At 41.6% G+C, this 17,359-nt stretch overlaps 1 protein-coding gene across 2 annotated transcripts; it reads right to left on the minus strand.

Moving 5' to 3' along the window:
• Positions 1-1,395: 1,395 nt before the first annotated feature.
• On the minus strand, positions 1,396-17,283 carry cass4 (Cas scaffold protein family member 4). 2 transcript variants are annotated; one of them, XM_020618286.1, is made up of 7 exons: positions 16,804-17,283; positions 5,578-6,000; positions 4,664-4,747; positions 4,362-4,478; positions 2,417-3,733; positions 2,220-2,303; positions 1,396-2,018 (listed from the first exon to the last, which is right to left on the minus strand). In XM_020618286.1, exons 1-7 carry the CDS (start codon positions 16,804-16,806, stop codon positions 1,602-1,604), a joined length of 2,445 nt encoding a protein of 814 aa, XP_020473942.1. In that variant the 5' UTR covers positions 16,807-17,283; the 3' UTR covers positions 1,396-1,601. The 2 variants fall into 2 exon arrangements, with proteins under 2 accessions (XP_020473942.1, XP_020473943.1); XM_020618287.1 differs by lacking the exon at positions 4,362-4,478.
• Between the last annotated feature and the right edge of the window lie 76 nt (positions 17,284-17,359).

Consider the following 17,359-nt stretch of genomic DNA (forward strand, 5'->3'; position numbering starts at 1 on the left):
TCACTGCTGAGGGGGAAGTTGGAGGGGGCAGGTGTGGACCAACACCTGTTCGCATGGACCATTAACTACCTCACAAACAGACCTCAGTTCGTCAGGCTGTGTGTCGGACGTGTGTTGGACGTGGTGGTCTGCAGCACGGGGGCACCCCAGGGGACGTGCTTTCCCCCTTTCTGTTCACCCTCTACACGTCGGATTTCAAGTACAACTCCCACCACTGTCACCTATAAAAGTTCTCTGATGACACCGCCATTGTTGGATGTGTATCGGGGGGGGAGTGGGAATACAGGAGCGTTGTTACTGAGTTTGTGAAGTGGTGTGAGGAAAATTGACTGGTCCACCTAGGGGTCCAACTCAACAACAAAATGGATTGGACTGAAAACACTGATGCCCTGCGGTTGTTAGAAAGAATCTGTTATAGAACCTGCGTGGCGGTGACACCCACAGCCATGCCATAAGCATGAGGAAGCAAAGACAAAATCGGCGGTAAAAAGGCTATTAGTATAACCGTTTCCCTGCAAAGAAAAACAAAACGAGAGGGAGAGAGAGAGAAACCCTGACACGAGCCTAAGAAACCTTTGATGGCCACAGGGTCGTTTGACCTCGAGGGTGGTGGGAGAATAGAGGGGGAACCCAACCTGAGGGCTAGAGCAGGGGAAAGTGGTCACCTAACCTGAGGGTTCAGCGGTACTGCAGTCACGTGACCCAAAGGTTAGGGCACCATAGCAGGGGGAAACAGTCATGTGACTTGAGGGTTTTCCCCCACAGCAGCGCCTACTGGGGGAAAGCAGTATGACACCCATGGGTCAGTTTGACTTGAGGACAGTAGGAGGGTTTATTTTCTTAGAAAACAAAGTCTCACGAGCATGAGTTTGCGAGACGTGTATAAAAGTCAGTTGTCTACCTGCAGCCGCAGCTGCTCACACCTCATTCGCTGTTGTAATATTGTAGATAAGTCAGAAAACAAGTGAAAACATGCCATGGGCTCTTTAAATATTCTTTTCTTACAGGTTTACTTTTTTGTGTGTACACTTCAGACAGACATTAATGACAGCATAATCAGTTTTTGTTGTTAATTTTAATATAAAAAAATCCAATGTGTTATTCCCAGTCTTTTGTGGAAAAAAATGGAAATGCATAACACATCTTTTAGAACATTTACATAGTTATTCACAAAAAGTATCAAACTGCTATCCTGGAGCATATACCTGTTACATAGTTTAGAAATAAAATACATAAAAACATCCAAACAGCAAACAATATTCAAGAAAATAGAATTGTTGTAAATTTTATTTAAAAAAATTATATTCCATTCTTTATGCTTAAACTGCATTGTACAGTATCATAAATGTGCAATTTATTTTAGAGCTCCACATTATCGAAGTACAAATACAGCTCCATATTTGAAATTCTCTTTTCATTCCAGCAACTTTTACTAATGACATGATTGTTTTAACCAACATCTGCATTCATTATTATAACAACATTGAACTATTTGGCTATAGGTGTCAAAGCAGTTGAATATGAAATGACTTAATAAAGACATAGCTATATGACTGATGAATGAAAAAATGTCTTCTGGCTGTGCAACCAAATTTGTGCTCTTAGAGGTCAAGCGATGTCCGAAAGTGCTGTGCCCCTTGGGCCAGTTCCTTTGCAAACTCTTGAGCCTCATGCAGAGCTTGCTTATCAGGGAAGTGCAGCGCCGCTTTCTTGGTGGCCACAGCCAGCTGCTTCAAGAGAGCACACAGTTGGCTGCTCTTACACAGGAGGCTATGGTTAGATTCTCCACGCTGGGCCTCCCTGCACAGGGTGTCCAACAGTTTCTGGCCCACCATGATCACCAACTTGCTTTGCGAGATGAATTTCTCTGGTGGCTGGCCATCTTGAAGGCTGCCCACAAATCCCCTGAGGGCCTTCTGGAGAGCACCAAAGTAAAGCCGGCAGTGCTCTGACATGGAGGGTGGTCGATGTTTTTCTGTACCACGGCTCGACTCAGAGGAATGATGCTTGTTATCATCCTGAGCAACAGGGGAATGAAACAAAGAAGGTGAAGGTGGCCACACATCAGACTAAAGTGACTATGAGAAATTTCTTAAATCCTGGGTAACTACATTTTAGACGGAAAAGTAAAAATCAGATTTTCTAAGTGATTTTTGTTTTCATCATAGTAATGCAAGAATATGGGCCTACTTTGTGTTAATACAGTAGCAGATACTCACATGTGCCTTGTTAGAGACTAGTGTGACATTTTCTTTTGGTTCTCTTTGCACTTCCTTTTGCTGCGTTTCAATTTCATCCTTAGTCTGAGGAAAAGTCAAAGCAAAAATGTTACATTATTAAGTAGGCTTTGGTCTTACTTAGATAAAAGGTCATCCATTTACTATGGCAAGCTATATGATGAAGACCTAGCTTTTACCTGTAGCTCTACATAATCATTTTCATCCTCCACTAAGTCCCCTCCCTGTTTGCTCCTGTTAGGACTTTTCTTTGTCTCTGGCTGACTTGTGGTGTTGATAGGGTCTGGATCTTTTTGAGGAGCTCTGAACAGAAGTTTGCCATTGGCATTGATGATGGACACCAGGCGCTTGATATCGTCTGGAACAGTGCGTGCCACCATAACAAAGCGCTCCAGTTGATCAGGTGTGTGGACCTGCCCCGGTTCCTGGCATAGTATGCTGAGGGGCCAGCAGGCTGTGTTCAGAGCACTCACTGTTTGCTGTAGGATCACACTTGAATTCTCTATAATGGACAGCTGTTTATAGAGCCTTGTCTGAAGGTTGGTGTCTGTCAAACGATGGGCATTACCTTTAATGTCCAAAGCAAAGTTTAGGAAGCATGTCAGAGAAAATGCAATCCCATCTGCTGCTACTTTGATCTCATTGAGGTGTTTCTTCAGATGTTCTTTGCTTCTCCAGTTACTACTGACAAATTTCATGAGCTGGGGCACAGCCCTGCAAATGGACTCCTGTAGGTCCAGAAGTTTGCGGCATGCCTCATCCTGGCTGAGTGTCACCTCTCGTAGTGGCTCCGGAGAGGATGAACTCAGAGCCAGAGAATCACAAGAGCTAGTGGAAGAGCTGGAGGCTGTGCTGATTCTTAGACTACCTGCTGCTGTACAATGTTGGATTCTACCTCTACCTTTGTCCTCCTGCAATAAAAACTCAGCAGTTCCTGGAAGATCATGAAAAGAAGTACGGACCAGAAAGTTCCTCATTTGGTGCAGGCACACCCCTTTGAGTTCATGGGCATCACTTGAGTCACCCCTGCACTCTAGGGGTATATGATCACCGGGGGGATCACCGAGAGCCCGGTTGAGGGGTTCCTCTTGGGATGGAACATCATATATTGACTCCTCTGTAAGTGTCTGAGCTGGGGGCTTGTCATTAATTGGGGCCATTGGCAGGTCTTTGGGCAGACTTTGGATGTCAAGAGAAATGGGTTTTGGTACATCATAAAATGATGAAGTAGGACAGCCTCTTTGACTGGGCCAAGCACGTGCTGGAAGAGTGTCATAGAGCTGCCTGCAAATTGTTTTGGAGGGAATGGTGTCATGGGAGCCTTGGGGTGAACTTTGTCTCTCAGGACTCACTGGCACATTATAGATCCACTCAGGCTTATGGAGGTTGGGAAGGGTGCTGTATCCACTGATCATTTTCTGTTGGGCTTCTGTGGCAGAGGGAACAGGGATGTCATAGCTGGGGTCCTGAGTCAAGGGTGGTGGTACTGCATAGATCTAGGCACAAAAACAAGGCTGTTATTATGCAGAAAAGTAGACCTTCAGGAATGAGGCAGGCATTCATTTCTATATAGTGAAAAGTAAGTGTCTCAAAGAGATTGGAGAGAGAACAGGAAGGTTGCCAAGAGGAGGCTGCGATGGCAGGTTCTCCACGTTACATTCAAGTGTGGACCACTGGAAAAGTTTTAAACAATTTTGTATTTAGAACCAGTTAGGCATCATCCATCTCATGCATGTCTGACAGAACAGATAAGAGTTCCTGATTTACACACTACAGTATATGCACAAAAAAGCAGCTTAAAGCATATTTTGTACCTTTATGCACATAACTACAGTGATTGTGTATTGGGCTTTGACTGCTATCAAAACATGGGTGATTTATACTCAGTACTGTGCCTTATTGCATATAACACAGACATAGAAAGAGGACTCAAGTTGCTGCAGTTCTACTAAGGTGCTGCTTTTGCTACACAATCTGTGTAGACATGTTAGTTTGTTTCAAGTATACTGAACCCTTAGCAGAGGTGGCAAATGTGTAAAATATGTTGAAACAAAGGCTGCATTTCAAGGTTAGCATATCATAGGTTCCTTGTGTCATTAATCCCTCCAGATGTCTGAAACTTACATAAGAGTCTCTTGGACTGCTACAACTTAAACTCTCTGGAGAGTCAAATGTCTTCTCCAGCTTCGAAATTGGAATCAGTGAATATTTTCGTGACATAATTCTTGGAGTTGTTGATTCCTGCAAATACAGTATCACAACAACAAAGAAGATATGATACGATATGATACTAATACCCACTTAAGTGGCAGTATTTTTATAAAAAGTCTGTGCTTTAATCCTTTTTGTTGTGTGTGTGTGTGTGTGTGTGTGTGTGTGTGCGTGTGTGTGTGTGTGTGTGTGTGTGTGCTCATTAAGGAGCTCACAATGTAAGCAGATCCTCGTCTTGCTGGGCTCGGGACATCGTAAACCTCCCCTCTTGGACTGGATACTGTGCTGAAGAAAGAAGGCTGGAGACGAGACACAGGCTGTAATACTGGGCTTGACTGGTAACACTTGCTTTGATCAAAGCAGCATCTACCACTACCTCTGTGTCAGTGCATTAATGGGGCAGTGCTTACCCTGAAGCCTGCTGAGAGTGCCAAAGAACTCCATTATACATGTATTATTCCACTTAACATAGCTCTATAATAGAAACCATGCTGCTCATTGAATATTAGGTGGCTACTGCAGAAAGGAAGAGGGCTCCCTTGGAGCAGGAGAGGTAATAGTGAATATACAGTATATGTTGATACTGTGTCTCCCTACTTTGTGCTGCCTAAGCACCCGTACACACACTGCTGTCTTTCGGGGTCCCTGGTGGCATAGGTTACTGTATGCACTTAAAAGTGTCTGAAATCTGTGTCTGCTTGGCTTTTACAGGCCCATAAACACCCTAGTGCTCCCCATGGAGAGAGGCCCCTGGTCCCCATCTGTAAGCTCTTTTTGCCAGCGGGGGCTTCTGAAATTTCCCCATTGAGGGATCAGTAAAGTACCTACCTACCTACCTACCTACAACACTGCATTTCTCCAACAATCTACTACTTTAACCATGAGCAGCAACACGAGCAGCCATATTGTTTGGCATTCATTGTGGACAGCAAAGGAAGAATTTCATTGTGCAGGGAAACATGTTTCCTTACTGTACATACAGTATAACAAACACTTTGACTTGAACACTTTCCAAGGAAAGAACCAACTTTGACCTTGGAGCAATAAACTAAATAACACCTACTTTCAGGCTTTTTCTTTTTTCAAGCAAAAACACAGATTCACATTTGTAGAAGCAAAGATTTTGTACCTTGTTTCCTTCAGGTCCTTCTGTGCTGTGCTTAAGTGCTGATGTTACTGGACTTATTGAAGCTGATAAAGGAGTGGATGGGACCTTGTATATCATGTCCATGCGTTCATAAGCTGGACTGCTGGAGAGTCGAGGCACACTTGGGATTTGGTAGATATTTTCCATATCATCATCAGGTTTAGTATCAGTTAATTTGAAGTTTTCTGTTACATGGCTTAAGCAGTGTGCAGTGGTTCCAGTGTGAGGTAAGAGCTGAAGTCTGTTTGCAGGGGCGAGTCCTTGTTGTCCATACAGAGAGCACAGCCACCATCCACTGGTACCAGCCACATTTTGATTTATCACTGTGACAATGTCTCCTTTTCTGAAGGCCAGTTCATCAGCACACTCTGCGGTGTTGTCATACAGAGCTTTGGCAAGTTTGCTCTAAAATAAAGAAGAAATAAAATTGGGATAAACATTAATATACTGTACCTGTAGGCAGGTAGAGTGCATGACTAAAGCAAGATGCTTAACATGTAAATTCCATGAATTTTCATATGCAACATATGGTCATTTTTTGTTTTTGTACCAATCCACATTTAAATGCATGTTTTGCTTGAAAATTGTTTTGACATGGTCTGCTATGAATCTCACTACACTTCTGAATACAGGAGTGCCACTTTTGGCTGCTGTAGGCCTAACAACATTTAGTCTGGTAAAATGTTGCTCTAAGGTGCAAGGAAACATTGCACAACATAATTGCAGAAATTATAATTAACACAATTAGTTGTTGCAAAGTATCTGTTTCCCTTATTGTTAGAGTGTGAAACAAACAAAGTAGAGCACTTTTGTTTTGAATGACTTTTCTTGCTCTTTATCCTCACTTCCTATTTGTGCTTCCTACAAAGAGATAAAGGAAAGCAAGTTTCTTTAAAGCTTCCTCTTTCAGGCTTGTGGGCATTCTGTCTCCATTACTCCAAAATTACACTGACTTGTGCAATTGCAGCCTCATTTCATTGAACCCCATTTGTAGTGTGCAGTAGAAGAATGATGATTGCTTTTTATGTATTGAGGCAGTCTTCACTGCCACTAATTGTGCATTAACTGTTCTGCTCTTTTCTGCATGTGACACATCTAAACCATACTGGGCAACATGCAGTGACCACAATTACTGATGTGTGAAATCTTCCTTTTGCTCAATGTCACCCTCTTTGCTGAAGTTGCTCTTGCTATGCCAGCTGTCATTATGAGAAACATACTGTGAATAATGAAACATGTCTCCACAAACCAAAACCACTGGGCAGAATTGAGTTGACAGCTGGTTTGCCTTCTGTGCAGCCACACACAGAAAGAATGGGTGTGCACAATTATCTCATCAATATATATTTCAAATGGTACAAATAGAGATTGGTGACAGATGGACCAGTTCTAACTGAGCTGTTATTGTGTCATGATGTCACTTAGGCTGACTAACTGACTGGCTGTCACACAACAAAATAGTGACTAATAGGGTGCAACATAACAGTCAGCTGCCAGTTCAGTGTGATACATACCAAATGTTTCACACTTCACAAGATAAATATAAGATATTTGTGAATGCAAACAAACTATGTCTGGAGAAAACTTTATGTATTGTTGTGTTTTCAATGTGAGCCCTTACAGGTCACTGACCTGCCAGTGGGTCAGTGATTACATTGCTCAGTACAACATATCAAAAGCACCCTAGTATTCTAATAGGGAAATATTATGCCACATAACTGCACCTTTCATGGTTTGTTTTCCTGGTTGGGGGAAATCATCTCATATCCCCACACTGTGTGTGTCTTTCTGAAGCTCAGGTCCTCTACCAGAGGCCTGGGATTTGGTGGGTCTGCAGAGTATCTTAGCTGTACTTAGCACTGCACTCTTCTAGACAGAGAGCTCTGATGTTGTTCCTCGGCTCTGTTGAAGCCACTCTTCTAGTTTAGGACTCAGCTCTGAGTGGTCCTACCACCACTGGGACCACTTTGGCCTTTACCTTCTAGTTCCTCTTTCAAGCTCTGGTACGTCTCAAGCATCTCATACTCCTTCTTGATGTTGCTGTCATTTGCCACCACTATGTCTATCACCACTACCTCCTTCTGTTCCTTGTCTACTACCATGGTATCTGATTGATTGGCCAGTACCTTTCTGTCTGTCTGGATATGGAAGTACCACAGGATCTTAGCCCTGTTATTTTCCATTTGGACTTGGGAGGTCTAGTCCATACTTGGCACAGATGTTCCTGAACACAGTGCCAACCACTTGGTTGTGCCATTCAGTGTATGCTGTTCCTGCCTGTATTGCGTGGGACTGCCTGTCTGGTTTGGTAGACCCCTGTTTCAACTGATCTGGTACTTAGTGCCTGTTCTTGTGCTGCTATGACCACTGCCTCAATGTGATCCGATTGGCCAGCCCTTTCCAGCAACTGGTAGAATTTCCCAGTGTCAGCCGCCTCAGTTATCTATTGGTGGTATATCCCATGCCGGACATTACTATTTCTTGGCACGTCTTCTGGTTGGTCTTCAGTCCCTGTCTCTTGCTGTCTCAGACATTATCTCGCCACTTCATCTTTGGGTGCCATCTTGCTGATGCACTCCTGGATGCTCTGGGTTTTATCCAGGACAGTGGCCTTGACACTCACCAGGCCCTGTCCATCTTCTTTCTGGCTTTTTGTACAGTCGCTGGGCGTTAGACTTTGGGTGGAAGCCTTGGTGCATTGTAAGGACTCTCCCGGTGAAGTTACATTAATGTGATCCAAAACGTATAAATGGAAGTGACACATGAGTGTTCCATGTAAACTAATACATGCCTATTATTTAAGATGTTTGACAAATAAACTATTTGTTAATTCTGACATCCTAAATTCCCCAGTACTACTCCAAAGATTACTTGGTAAATTGTTTTCGTTTTATTTTAATGACTATGTGCTGATAATTGTTTGCTTTTGTCTTTTATTCTTAAAGTTACACAGTTTACAATGTTAACTGTTCCTTTCTTCCCACAGAATGATCCACATATGTGTCGTATCAAACTATATGTGTTGCTTAAAATTGTGTGTTTAAATGTGTTATTCCACATTATAGTTATATATAATGTGTTTTTCAAACATAAAGCCATGGTGGAAGAATTAACACGCTCAAAAGATTCTCTCATTCAGTAACTTGCAGATTAGATGTGAACCTTTCTCCACTGCGCCTTCAAAATCAGAAACCATTGTCATAGCCACAAGAATTTTAACCAGTCAGTAGACTGGGCCTGCGGAATACTGAGCCAATCAGACAAAGTCTCTGATCTGGCTGCACATACCTATGCGAGTTACTACCCCTCCTTTGTCTCAGAGTCATTCAGAAAAAGAAATTCATTCAGAAACAGAGAATTCAACAAGAAAACTTCGAGCTTCCTTAAGGTGTGTTTCTCGTCTGCATGTTTTTGTGGTTTTGTGTTCATTTTTTTTTATTTAGATTGCATGCTGACATCACCACAAGAAGTGTTTTTATTATCCAGCATAGTGATTTTCAAATATAATTTTTGGTGAATAAACATAAGGTGACCTAAAGAAAACGTGTCAATACTTAAACCATTTAAGTTTAGTTGAAAGTTGAGAACAAAAAGAAACTTTTGGTAGCAAAGTGGAAAGTACGTTTTTAAGCCAAATCCCTTGTTAAACTCTAGAAACACTACCAGAATGATCGTGCAATGATCAGTTGGAATTAAATGTGTTTTTTTGGCAAGATACAGTATCTTTGAACAGCCAAATAATAGGAGGACCCTGGTGAAACCGACATTCTAAAGAGGCATTGGCCTCCTGAGAAGCAGCTCCACTCCTAAGAGCAAGCCCATCCAAATCCGGGGACAACAGATTTGTCCCGAGTCTTCAGCTCAAGACCTTAATGATGGAGAGTGATTTTTAACAATAACGTTCTTCCAACTTTGTGTTAGTTGTGTGTGTTGGCCTTTTCTTCAACATGGCAACAGTTTTCTGAGTTTAATGTGGAAGAACTTGACTGATCTGCACAGAGGCCTGACCTCAGCCCCATTCAGTACTTTTAAAATGCCAGCTGTGACCTAGGCCTTATCATGCAACATCAGTGTTTGACCTCACTAATGTGCTCGTGCCTGGAACTCTGCTAGAAAGGTTTCATAGAAGAGTGAAGTTGTTAATGTTAATGTTGTTGCTATAGTTAAATGAAACGGTTGACCATCCTTACTAATGAAAGAACTATAGTCCGTAAAGCTAACAAATATGAAGATGTTGAAACTATAGCAGTAAGGTATAGACAGTTACACTGTGGACAAAACAAACACAGCACCCTCAGCTGATGGGTATGTGTGTGTGTGTGTGTGTGTGTGTGTGTGTGTGTGTGTGTGTGTGTGTGTTTGTATGTGTGTAAGGGGGCCTGCTCTGTCTGAGGGTGAATTCTGTGCAACAAAGAGCCCATTCACCATCAGAGCCCAACATGTTCAGCACCTGTTAGGATGCAGGCCTGTGGAGCACAGTGACCACAGCACAGCACAAAAAAAAACACAAACACGCACACTAAGCCTCAGCTAACTCTATGGCCTAATCCTCTGGGTTATGCTACAGACATGCAGGCAAAATGTGTAGGGGTCAGATGACAGACAGCGGCCACACCACCAAGATTTGTATTGTATTTTCTCATTGAAACCATCACTGTAGTTGAAGATGTCATTTGCATTTAATTATTTTCAGGATCATCACTACAAACTGTGTTTGAGTCACTAATTATACACACATTTTATCTATCTAGGTCATGATAAGGTGCATGTGTAATGTTTCGCTGCCTGTAACTGCAGAGGGCTACAGCCTATTGTGTGGCCTGTTTAGTGGTTTCACTTAAACGTTCTCTCATTCTACATAGACCCATTGCTCAAACCACAGTTCAACCCTTGAAACTATCACATCAACAAAGTCAGACTCAGCTGCGACTCTTTTGGATTCCTGCACACGCCTGCTTGTGCTGGTCAGCCCTTCAGACAGCTGGTCTTCAGCACTTTAACTGCACAGCTGTCTCTGCCTCTCCCTCATCTCTCTCCCATCTCTTCACTCCACCCTGTTCACAAATTAACATTAGCTCATCAGACAACACAAGAAATGCTTTCAAAACTTTTAAGATAGGATCAGGCAATAAGCCAAATGAAGCTACTTCTCAAAGAGGTACAAATCCACATGTGAGGTTATTATTTTCATGCACACAGTTTACTTTAGGGAAAATACAACTGTAGGACAATTGTAGACACCAGATAATCAAGAAGAGTTGCATCTGCTGATTATTTCCAATCTTGATTACATTATACTTTTTAAAAATTTCTAGCTGTTTTTTTTTGTGTACTGCTGAAGGAACCCAATTAAACTGTATTGTACAGTGAAAGGAAGTCTCAATTCTACTTCCATCCTTGATTACATATGGCTGTATTGATCTGATGATTATTCTTCCAGTCAAATGATTATTTGTTCAGTTCTAAAAACAAAAACAGTAAAAAAGTTGATGTCTTCAGTTTACTTATTTTTTCATGTTCGACTTCCTGGTAGTGGTTAATGCTTTCGCCTCACAGCAAGAAGGTTCTTAGTTCAAGCCCAGGCCGACATGAGGCCTTTCTGTGTGGAGTCTGCATGTTCTCCCTGTGCCTGCATGGGTTCTCTCCAGGTACTCTGGCTTTCTCCCACAGCCCAGACATGCAGCTTAGGCTGATTAGCAACTCTAAATTGCCTGTAGGAGTGAGTGTGGTTGTCTGTCTCTATGTGTCAGTCCTGTGATAAACTGGCGACCTGTCCAGGGTGTGCCCTGCCTCTCGCCCAGTGTCAGCTGGGATTGGCTCCAGCATCCCCACAACCCTATTCAGGAATAAGTGGTGTAGATAATGGATGGATGGACTTGCCAAAATCTAAAGATGCTCAATTTACATACTGCTAACATGGAACGACAAAAGCAAAACATCAGCACATTTGAGAAATTGCATCCAGAGCCAAACATCCAGCTAAATCATGCTGTCAGTGGAGAAGAGTCCTGAAGCCAATGAACTTACTCAGTATTGCCCATTATACAGCAGTGTTTAAAGTCATTGCAGAATTAAGTGATGAGTGTTTTGTTGGTTATTAATTTAACTTTTTTGTCTATGAAAAAAATATTTTTACTATTAAATGTTGCAGAGATGAGTTTTAAATTATTGGTGGATTGTTTGATGGGGAGGTCAAAGTGGTTTTTATGGGACTCGCAAAGAGACTGGAGGACTGGTGAGTTTCCTCAGTGCATTTACATTCAGACTAATCAGTGGTAGTGTTATGAGGTAACTAGTCTGCAGTCAGTGACATGCATTCTTCAGGTATTTCATAATGGTACTAAGGAACGGAAATCCCCATATTTGAAAGAATGATGTTGAGTAAATACAACTTTTTCCCATATCATCAAACTACTTCTGTAAAGACACAATTAAATCAACATAATAAAAGTGTCTAGCCCCAGAGATTCATTGGAACAGGAACCGGTCCTGGAAGTGGTCCCCCCTATGGAAATGTACCTTATGGGTTCACTCTGACCTTTTATCCACTGACATCCTGGGGATGACCTTAGGGTCAGGTCAGCACCTTGTCTATTAAACATTCAGACACTTGCTGGGACCAGCACAACACCCACTGTGGTGGTGAACAAATCTGTCACACACGACTAAAAGTTCACTAACATTTAGAGAAATGCTCATTTTCCCAGAAAGAGTGGCGGGAGCAGGGTGTTCAAGATGAGACAGAGCACATAGTTAAGACAAGGTCTTTCTTTAAAATGGACAGGAAGTCAGTAAATATGACACATTAGATTTTCCCACAGTATCTTAGATACAAAGACGGGGGCAGGGTGAGATACAAGGAGGAGAGAGACAGACTGACAAACAAGGGAAAACACTGAATGAGGTATTTGGTATCGCAGTAAATTATCATGAGGCATGTTGGGAATTTGTTCCTGGTCAATCACTTTTATCACCTTAAATGATCCTCAGATGTGCTCCATGGAAAATCACCTTTGTCAACCCTCTCTCCAACCCAAACAAATCCAAGAAGAGGCTGCCCTGGCATTTCCTGAATGGAAACTGGTGAGAACTATGACACAATCTCAAACACACACAACTGAGGAAAATGTCCTAAAACCTTTTAGTGGACAATCAACATTCCACATAGATAGCCAATCTTCTTACAGGAATATAACACAGTAAACAGACAATGTGTTTCAAAACTACACAATAAAAGTCTATAAAAGATTGAGGAAGTGATATAATTTCCAATAAATAATTCTGTTCTTCTTTGCATGCAGCTCTCAAGATGGTCCGGTTAATGTGACAATAATGTAATTGAAAATTCTTATAAGTCTATTTGACTCGGAAGGAACTGAATATATGGGACAGAAGAGGTGAGGCTGGCTGCCTTTTATAGCACAGAAGCACAGTGTTTTGAGTGCAAACTGTTAGTTTTCTTGTTTGAGCTGCAGGAGATCAGATTACTGGTGAGGTTATTTGAAGAATTTTAGGAAGTATGAAAAACATTTGGAGAAGCTGATTCAGATTCATTTGATTTGATTTATTCTTTCAAGCATGTAAAGACAGTTGATATGTCAACACACATAATTTTACACATATCCAACAAATGCTAATCCAATATCAATTTGCTTATACCTAGTACATGCTTGAATGGAGTAGGAAGAAGTCAGACTTATCCAGTCCTACCCCATGACATCATCTTACCATCATTGGTTTACAAGCAGTATCTCTACATAAATAATTATCTTCTACACCACACAAGTAATATACTAAAAAAATTATAACAGAGTGTTAACATTCTTACATAATTACATTCTTAAATAATTATCTTCTACACCACACAAGTAACATACTAAAGAATTAATACAAGGTGTTAACATTCATACACCACACCCACAATGTTCCATCTAATTAATCATTAAGCCAGGCCTATAAATTATATCCCCTCGGTTGGGCTAGCCCAATACTACACAGAAACATCAACCGAGACGTCTCTGTTGCCAGCTCGAAAAATTTTAACTATTTAGACTGTATGAAAGCTCCATTGGTGTGATCTCTATACCCCATCTTATGCACAATTCTAATCGCTCTTTTTTTGTAATATATACAATGGTTATTTGAATGAATAAAGAAAGAAAGAAAGAAAGAGTAGAAATACTGTAGGATGCTCTGAAGTCAGTAGTTTCAGTTTGTTATTTACCAGATGCGTGAAGCCGCCAAGTTAGATTTTACTAACTCCTACATGACAATGGCCGCTACACCAGTGTCACTGTCCACGTGCTTGTTGGAGGATTAAACGGTATGTTAACCAGGAGGAAGATTAGGACCTAAGTGTCCTGGAAAATAAATATCTCCCTTTGAATCTCAACTGTTGCACAATATAAACAGAAATCGTGGCAACACTCACAGAAGTTACAATGATATTGATGAGAAAACAGCGATATGGTAAATGGCATGTTAGCCAGACAAGCTCTGTGAGTTTCTCTGCAAAATGTTCCTCCACTGTTGTGGTGATCCACAGCATCTCCTGAACCCACTCATGTCATGTGCTAAATTACACTGCAAGGATGCATAGAGTTAATTTTTGAAGACACACACAACCCAACACTCCCAAGGAACTCAGGATACAAGAGGTAGGAATATATTGTCAACTTAACAGCACCAGTGGATGACAGACTGGACAATGTAAGGAGCACTAGGCTTAGATAACAGGCAGAGTGTCGGCCCACTGCTCTGTAACTAGAGCTTATCTCACTCCTCACACTCTGGCTTTATTTATACTCACACTTCCTCAGTCTCATCTTCTGCCTTTCATCACAACATACTCACAGTATGTAGTCCCTTTGTTGCTGTTACAGTTACAGCAATAGAGTATGTTTGGTAGTTGAGATAGTGTATGAAACTGGTTTTTTTGGACATCATTGCTGAGTCTTTCTCACTGCACAAACACAAATGGTGTTACTACCCAAGAGATTGCAGTTAAAGGTGCTACATAAAATGTTTGATACATGGGAGAAATGTGGTATCTTCTACACTACACTATACACTTCAATTAATATTGTGTGAAGTAGGTTCAGGATTTTGCAGAACGCCTAATTACTCAAATGTACTCTATGAAGTGTTTTTTTACTATTTCACTTTTTACTTTTACAACTGGTGTTTGGTTTACAAAAAAACTACAACCTGATATGGATCTCAGGCCTTTCAGCTGATACTCCCAGTAAAACCACAACATCCCTACCTTCTAAATGTGGAAAGCTCCTGCACTATTACAAGAGAAAATTATTTATTCATCTTATTTATTTATTCTTCCATTCATTCATTATCTATACCACTTATCCTGTAGAAGGGGAGATGCAGGAGGGATGGAGCCAATCCCAGCTGACACTGGGTGTCCACCCTGGACAAGTCACCAGTCTGTCACAAAGCTGACATGCAGAGACATACAACCACACACACTCACACCTACACCTAGGAAATTTAGAGCCACCAATCAAATTAATGTGAGGAAGTCAGATGTGCTGGGAGAAAACCCACGCAGGCACAAGGAGAACATGCAAACTTCACACAGAAAGGCCCACAACCTTCCTGCTGTGAGTTGATAGGGCTAATCACCCCGTTTATTCTTCCATTCATTATCATTTCATAAAGCGATACATGTCTCATCTCTGCTGGCCATTGACCCATTAAATTTGCTTTTCATTCTACATTGACTTTATTCAGGATCCTATTTCCCAGTTGGAAAGAAACTCTTAAACATTTTTGGCTGACAGGATGAAATATATGAGGGCCTCTCACATTTGAGCTTGATTAATAATCTTCAGCCGTTATACACATGGACTGACAACACAAGGGACAGATGGTGAATTGGACCCAGAAAATGATTTCAACTTCTCTGAGTGGGCTGTGAGGAGGGTGCTGCCTCTTTCTCTGCTGTGTAAGTCTTCATGACTGCTTATTGCTCTCAGATGATAAAACCAGACACAACTGCAGCACACGGGGCATCCCAAAATAGCTCTCAATGAACTAAAAACGTTATTCCAAGTCAAAAAACCTTATAGAACGGAAGTGAGACTGCTTAAGCTGACAGTGAGTCATCTCCCATATCTTTTTTTAAAGAAGTGAATAAAATGAGCTCAGTCCCATAGCTGCTTTGCAGGATGATGCACATCCTTTCTGTCTACTGTGAGAAACATACAGGTCCTGGGAAGATTTTGAGACTGTTTTGGGAAATGTTTTCCACCCAAAGACCCCCCAAGCCAAATACTGTCTAAGGAGAATCCAAGCTGAGAGAGACATTTACAAACTGTCTAACTAGACTTAACAAAGGTGTAAAAAATTCGAGCAGAATTCTCTTGTTGTTCAAAATGTAATGTTTTCCCTACGTGCTGTCAGATACAATGCATTCCCAATTCGTTCCTCTGGGGGTCTTATGACAAACACTGACTTACAGAGATGAAACGATGCACATCTATTGATGATTTCCAGGTCAAGTGCCCCAGTACTGAGAAATCTAACTAAAATTCAACACCAATTTTTGCAACTTCCAGCCCATTAAGTGAGCTGACACTGTGAGCTTTCAACAGACGCATGTGGGAACCAAACCAGTCACTCAGCAAATCCTTCAAACAAAAAACACACACAGAGCAGGGCAACACATGTGCACAGGGTTTTAGAGATCAGAAGGAATTTGGATCACATGTGTTTGAATGTTAGGAGCATTCTAAAATGTGTGAATGAGGCAAACTAAACAAAATATTAAAGACTTATGTTCTTATATACAAAACGTACAACATTTTACAGTCTTTTTCTAATGTCCCAGTGGTCTGTTTCTGAGTGGCCTGAGATGATAGTCTCACTTCCAAAGGCTTGTGTGTTAATGAGGCTCATAAAGTTTCACTTTATGAGTTTTCAGCTCTGTGTGAGGAGCAGCCCTCTCAGGTTACAGCCTACAGTAGGTCAGAGGGGGCTGTGTATAGAAATAGGTGGGAGCTGTTACCATGACATACATGTACAAGCAGGTGGCCTACAGGAACATTCTGGTGGATGAGCAACAGTGACAACAAAGTAGAAATAAAAGAAGAACATCACAGTGTAAATTCAAAGCTTGCATTGAAAATCTTTCAAAATAAAGTTAAAAAACCAAAATAAAGTCCAAGCTAATGGAGCAGCTGCAGAACTCACCATGTTTGTTAAGTGGTTCAGGTCAGTGTCCACACAGAAAAATAAGCCTGTCCAGAGGGTCAGTTTTCAGTGGACCATCACAGTCCTAAGTGTGTGTGAAAACTCTTGGGGATTTACTCCTGTTCTGTGTCTCACAAGCATATTGTCTGAGCTGTCACGGAGAACCAGACTGTTTTACACCCTGGGCGGGGAAATCGAGCCCCGTGTCACTGTCAGAGCTGCTCTCCTGCAACACCATTGGCTGAAAACAGACCCTCTTCTCTGTAGCTGCCCTACCCTTCTGTTTTTGTGACACTCATTACTCTTTTCCCCTTGCATCTTTCTGATAAAGCAGAAGGATATCAGTGGTCAGTACTCTTCCAAGTAACTGAGGGAATGTTTTAGCATCACGTTTTGTTTCCTCTTTTCTTCAACTTTTGACACCTTCCTCCATGTGTTATAATTTATATATGGCAGGTTTGGAAGGGTAGTAGTGGTTGCGGGGGGTGTTCAAAGCAGAAATTCTTGTGGGTTTCCTTGCTGTTGTCTGGACAACACAGACAAGAGTCTGGGAGTT

This window comes from Monopterus albus, unplaced genomic scaffold, assembly GCF_001952655.1.
Source record: "Monopterus albus unplaced genomic scaffold, M_albus_1.0 scaffold203.1, whole genome shotgun sequence".
Lineage (NCBI taxonomy): Eukaryota > Metazoa > Chordata > Actinopteri > Synbranchiformes > Synbranchidae > Monopterus > Monopterus albus.

Excerpts from the sequence above, each read along its gene's own strand:
- cass4 (XM_020618286.1), bottom strand. Across the intron at positions 4,479-4,663 it reads GACGAGGATCTGCTTACATT|GAATCAACAACTCCAAGAAT; the intron begins GTGAGCTCCTTA and ends CTGTATTTGCAG. Across the intron at positions 2,304-2,416 it reads ATGATTATGTAGAGCTACAG|ACTAAGGATGAAATTGAAAC; the intron begins GTAAAAGCTAGG and ends ACTTTTCCTCAG.